Raw genomic sequence first — 6000 nt, forward strand, 5'->3', positions numbered from 1 at the left:
GACATATAGGAGTAAGCAGGTTTGCAAGAGATAAATAGTTTATTTCGGTTTCCCAGTGTTCAAAATCTCTCATGAGTGGATTAAATAAAAAAAACAAACATTTTTTGATCAAATTAAAAAGGCTGTTAGAACAGAATAAATGGTGGAAATGTATACTGATGATACCTGATGTAATTATACAAGACATAGTATAATTAAAAAAGGATCTGGTTTTGTTTCGTATTTTGTAATTACAGCCAACATAGCCTGTGATATGTAAACTCCCCTCCTGAGTTGATGCACCATGCAGTTGACCTTTAATCAGTGAGTACAGAGCCAGGGTAGTATTGGAAAGAGCTCTTGTAGTGTTAGGTAGGTGACAAGAGCAGTAGTAGGTAACGGTGACATCCTGTAGTTGCTTTAATTAACATCTTCATTATGCTGAATTACGAGACTAGTTATTAACTAGTATTCAAGGGTGGGAGTTCCCACTATACACTTCCCACTGTAAAATGTTTCTAAATATGCACTATATACTTGTGTAAGTTTTCCAATTTGATCTATTTTCTTAAACCAGATTCTGTGACTCATTATTGTTGTTTCTTTAGATCTTATTAGTCGTGTCTTACGATGAGCTCTAGAGCCTTTCCTGATGTTTTACAGTATATTTTTCTTAATTACAGATTACCAACACGGCTGTATAGTGTTGGGGGGCTCTCTGCAGGTTAAAAGTTGCCAGAATGAAAAGGGTAAGCCTGATAATTAATCTCAAAGAGCCTGATTTGGGAACAGCAGAATAGGTAGCTGTGGCTCTAAACTAAAGTATTTTTGAAACACACATAATGCAGAGTAAGTTTACAGATCTAGTAATTTGTGTAACACAGTCAGATGTTTTTTATCATCCACATGAAAGTAAAAGCATTGTGCTTCATGCTCTTTGCCTTTAACTGAGGAACAGCAGTTTAAGTTTCAGTTGCAGCTGTATTTCCAATCAGCTCTCTGCTATCTGGAAACCTCATGCATTACCTAATTACTGTATGTATCCAGGGAGAGCCGATAGGGATTTCTGTGCAGTATTGCTGTGCAATTATGAGCATCCAAGAGAAGGGATAAAGAAACCAGATATTTCTATTAAATTATTAATGGTAACAGAAGACTAGGCAGAGAACCCACAACTCAGACAACATCAGTTCACTTGTCATGAGCGAACTCTGATTCCATTATAGAAAGCCTTGATCTTTAGTGCTTTATAATTATTAACAAAATTCAGATAGAAATGTAAGTAAGTGTACCATGTTTTCCTGTGGTGTTGGTAGTTGAAACTAGATTTTAAATCTAGAGGGGGAGCTTTGCTGCATGTCACTGCCCTTTCAGGCTAACTCTAGGCCTAACTTAGGCTAACAGCTAACTCTTTTGTTGGATTTTAGAGTTGCCATTGCCTTTTCCATTAAGGTTAGAATAAAAAAACACAAATTCACACGAGCCTGTGAAAAGTGAAATATGACAATCGCCACCGTGCTGTTGTATGTATTTTCTCCACAGTAGGGAACCAGAGGCTGTGGACTTACAAAAACAAATGGGATGAGCAGCAGAGAAAGGCAGACAGAAATGGCTTTTGGGGAAATTAATTAAAACCCAGTATTGCTAGAAAGGGGAGGCTGTGGGTCTCGTCATTCAAAAAAATGCAGATTGTGTCCTTGTCACACTTTCAAAAAGTGTAATGAGACAAAAGCTAGGAAAGTATTGCATGTTCTGTTTCCCATTAAGCCTGCTAAATACTGAATGCATAAGGAAAAAATAGTTACACGGGCAGTTTATAAACAGCTGACGTATTTAAAAAATTACTTGTTCCTTTGCAGCCTATGCATGCTGACGCAGCTACCCACCTGAACTACTACCATATTTAAAAAATGCCTTGTTAAAGGCAGACGTTCATGTTCATGACAGCATGACAATACATACCAGAGGGCACTAACAGCACCAGTGTCCTCCAGATGTTTAGTCCTAGGAATGCACTACATGTCCTATAGTGGGCTCAGGTGGTGTTAGTGGTCTCCAACGTGTGCCATCATTTGTCCACACAAGTGCATTCCTCACAGATCCGCTTGTATATCATTGCTTCACAAGGCAGTTTTCACAATTGAATACTTTCCATATGCTAACTCACTTCTTTAAGTATCTTCTGTGTACTGTACATGTACTGTAAGTGAAACAACAGGATCCTGTTTCTATGCCTGTAAATTGATTCATACAACTTAAACTCTGTGCAGTATACTGTATAATCAAAAAGTTAAGTGCTCTTCATTTTTCCAAAATGCAATGCGTTCGTTTTTTTTCCTAGAGGTGCACTGTATAATATGAAATGTCCCAACATTCAACCAGTAAACAACAAAGTTCCAGAATTTTACTTCAGATACATTGCAAATGCCTTTACAGTACCTTGGGGTTTGGGATTTTCTGACGTTATGTGGCTCTTTTTTACAACACAGTTAACATTAATGTGTGCTACTCTTACGACTTGGAGCCTGTAGTGCTGTAAACAGCAAGTCATTTTCCACTTCGTGCAAAAGTGAAACAAATGTATTTCTCAGGTATTTCCTTTAAATGTAAAACATGCTTAGTCTAATATGGTAGATATCGATATTGAAATATTGAGTTTTTAATGTCAAATAAATCGTGGATAGCAATAATGTAGCAGCTGTTTCTACTTTCCTTTTCCATGTCTTCTTTCGTGAATGTAGTTCATAAATTATGAAGTCCAATTTCCACTAAAGCATAAGGCTTTGAAACGCCTGTCCAATGTTGTGCCATAAAATTCTCAGATTACCTCATAAAATCTTTGCGTTTTGATGTTAAATTGCAGAAGATGGATTTGTAGCTTCTGAGGACATGACTAATAGTTCCTATTCTGGCTGTCCACTTGCGATAACATCGTAATGCTGTTGAAACATTTATATATTTATCCGAAACACCTGCATCAGGTCATCTGGTTCTGTCAGTTGTGGAACGACACTGACTGAGCAAAGTGCTGCAATCCCATACAGTAGTTAATCCTTTATAAAAAATACTGAGAAATGTCGCATTTTTAATGTTGAAACCCTACAAAAATGGTGAGCTTGAATATGTACTCTTAAGAGAGTGGGAATGTCACTTGAGCAGAGTTTTCAAACTGCTTACAATACGAGTACATTGAGACGAGCTGTTAGTATCTCCTCTGATCCCTCACATTTTCTGAATGAAGAATAGCAACTGAGGCCCTCAAACAGACACTTTTGAGTCCCTCAATGCAGACATACTGTACAGTTACAAAATGAGGAATTCCTTTATACCACATTCCAACAAACTACTCAATAAACAAGCTCACAATGAAGGAGTATTGGTTGATGGGCAAGTACAGAGAGTGGTTACAGAATGTGCAAAACTGAGGGGTGTGTACCATTATAGGGGCTTAGGCAGATTGTGGAGAAGAAACATTACAGGTTATGGAAAGCTATGAGGATTCCATAATCTTTGGGTTTACCAAAGAGTGGTGTCTAATGACTATGTACGGTTTGTACTGGATATTTATTTGTACTGGTTATATAGTTTTTTTATAAGTCTTTCTGTGTGTTAAACATAGCTGCTTGGATGCAAAACAAATTTCTGAAAAATCAGACCATAAAGTATTATCGTATCGTAACACCGGCAAAGCATAATCAAAGTGAGCTGCTTGAGAGAGCTGGCCAGCACAATGAGGGCTGCTACTCACCTGGCACCTGCTGCTGTACCATCTCCGACAGGTCCTGCAGGTGGATGAACAGCACCAGGCCTCCAGCTCCAAAGAGCAAGATGAAGAAGAACAGACAGGGCAGCTTCATGGCGACAGTCTGCTGTCCGCCTCCCACCCGGCTAGGCCAGGGCCTGTCGCAGAGACGCCTTAGTCCTCAGCTGGACTCCAGTGCTTCCCAGAGGCTGTCCAGTCCTCTTCGGTCGGCCATGGCAGCTCCACCTGAAAAAGAAGGCACACGGGGAAGCTGGTATAGTCATTGAGGAAGGTACAGTAGATGACAGTTCAGCTCAAGCATTAGAAACAACAAGTTTCCTTCCTGACCCGTAAGTCACACTGGTGCCACTACACTGACCCACAGCTAGTAAATATTGCCCATATGGCCTTGCACTGTGTTTAAGAGCCTTCTTGTATGGTACAGTTCTAATCCAGATTTAAGAGGAAAGCTAACACATATTCTTCTGGCTGGCCAGAACACGAGTAACTGGTTTAAGCTAAAATATATTGTGCTGTGCATAAAAGCCCAGCAGAATGAAAATTGCTTCTGTTCTCTGGGTGTGGTTTTGTCTGTTTGCAAGAGATGAATAGTAAGATGTGAGTCATTGAAAAGTGATAATCGGAGACCTTTGGTAAATACTTAAGCATTTCGGATTCTCTATACATTTCTTTTAAATCTTCCGTAGCTCCTTCAAAACATCAGAGACCTCAGAATCTGTACATTTATAATTACCTTTGGGTTATGAGCCAAACAGAAGGATTTATACAGCTCTTGCTGAAATGTGGACACCAAGTGATCATGCATCATTCATAGGCTGTGCAGTATATCTGATTTACCTGTTCGCTCAGTGCTTGTACCACAGAACTGCTTTGTAATTGTACCCCAAAGGCCCATTTGTCAGCAAAGCATTCAAAAAGTATTGAATGTGAGCTTATCTTTAATGTTGTTGGATTAAGAGTAAGTGTAGGCAAACGTATTAGTGCTCCCATGAAAAGCTCTATCCACACACACTAACCTGCATGACCAAAGTGGATAATTATTAAGGAGCAATTAACCAATGTAATAGTGTTGAAATCCATGTTTTGATGACATCATTCCATATACTGTATTAGCTGGGCTAACTGTGCACATCTGTCTGCCGTTCTGGGCTTTCTTCCCTATAACGATTTTGATTAATTTGTGGCTGACTCCAGTCTGTCTTCCCCCTGAGAAATCACTCACATCTGTTTCTTCACTTCTCTCTCTCTCACAGTTTGCTCCCCTCAGCAGGGCTGAGTGTGCAGGAGCTCTGGACAACAGAGGGACCTTGAACTTTACCTCTCAGTATTAAAGATGTTCTGTACACCCTGAGTGACAGCAGTCGATGTGACTCACATACTTTTCGCCACTGTTGTTGCGGTCTGCCTGACAGCTGAAGCTCACTGACCTCTATGATTGCATTATTTGGAGCACTAGAAACACGAAGGCGTGGGACTGGTAGTCTTTGGCTCATTGATAAAAATGCACTTTAATACAGCACAATCAAGTGTGCACATACTGTATGCTACTCTGTAACTAGCAAAATAAAACACAGAAAAACCATTGCTACAAGCTTATTTGAAAATATTTAATGGCACATCTATTTATACTGTGAATGAGTATGTGCAAGCCAGAGAAAAATACACTAAAGTACCAACAATTTAAAATTAAAAGGATTAAAATACAGTTACTAAGCTTGTACATCAGTTGTAAGCATAGACCAGGGGCATTTTCTCCCTGTAAAATATTGTAAAATCTTCTCTTAACATTATAATCCCCTATATACTGTATTATAAAAAATATAATAATAAAATATATATTTGAAGTTTTTTTTCTAGATATTACAGATTTTTTTAACATCCTGTGATGGCTTTGGAAAGAAATGACCAGGGCTACTGAGCAGCAGTACTTTAATCACTACCTGAATGTGCTAAGGAGTGCAGAGAAATGGCAGCCCCTTTATACTGAATGCAATCAATTACAGAACACAGTCTTTTGAAGATTCAGCTTGGGTTTACACAAGAAGATAATCATTGACTTCCTTTGATTTAGAGCCCCCAAAACAGAGAGAAACAAACATTGAAAAGCCTCTAACATTTCTCCTGCAGTAAGTAAATGTGCCAGTAATACCTGCCTAGGGCGAGGCATCTTTAAACCTTGGCAGGAGGAATATATGCATAAACCCTTCAGAAAAATGCTTGCAGTCCACACATCAAACACCTTTTCAAATACAAACACT

General features: G+C 39.0%; 1 protein-coding gene and 1 long non-coding RNA gene across 2 annotated transcripts in view; one reads left to right on the forward strand and one right to left on the reverse strand.

Annotated features, from left to right (window-relative positions):
* The window catches only part of LOC102692109 (carbohydrate sulfotransferase 8), a 102346-nt gene extending 98501 nt beyond the window's left edge, over window positions 1-3845 (reverse strand). Inside the window, exon 1 of the mRNA XM_069181239.1 lies at window positions 3728-3845. Coding sequence (XP_069037340.1) covers window positions 3728-3836 — 109 coding nt within the window. The 5' untranslated portion in view covers window positions 3837-3845. The remainder of the gene's footprint in view (window positions 1-3727) is intronic.
* Window positions 185-5532, forward strand: LOC107080015 (uncharacterized). Its single transcript, XR_001480903.2, has 4 exons — window positions 185-303; window positions 663-728; window positions 3759-4013; window positions 4996-5532. It is a non-coding gene; the product is annotated as an uncharacterized lncRNA (long non-coding RNA).
* The last annotated feature ends 468 nt before the right edge of the window (window positions 5533-6000 follow it).

The sequence above is a fragment of the Lepisosteus oculatus genome, chromosome 20 (genome assembly GCF_040954835.1).
Source record: "Lepisosteus oculatus isolate fLepOcu1 chromosome 20, fLepOcu1.hap2, whole genome shotgun sequence".
In the NCBI taxonomy this organism is placed as follows: domain Eukaryota; kingdom Metazoa; phylum Chordata; class Actinopteri; order Semionotiformes; family Lepisosteidae; genus Lepisosteus; species Lepisosteus oculatus.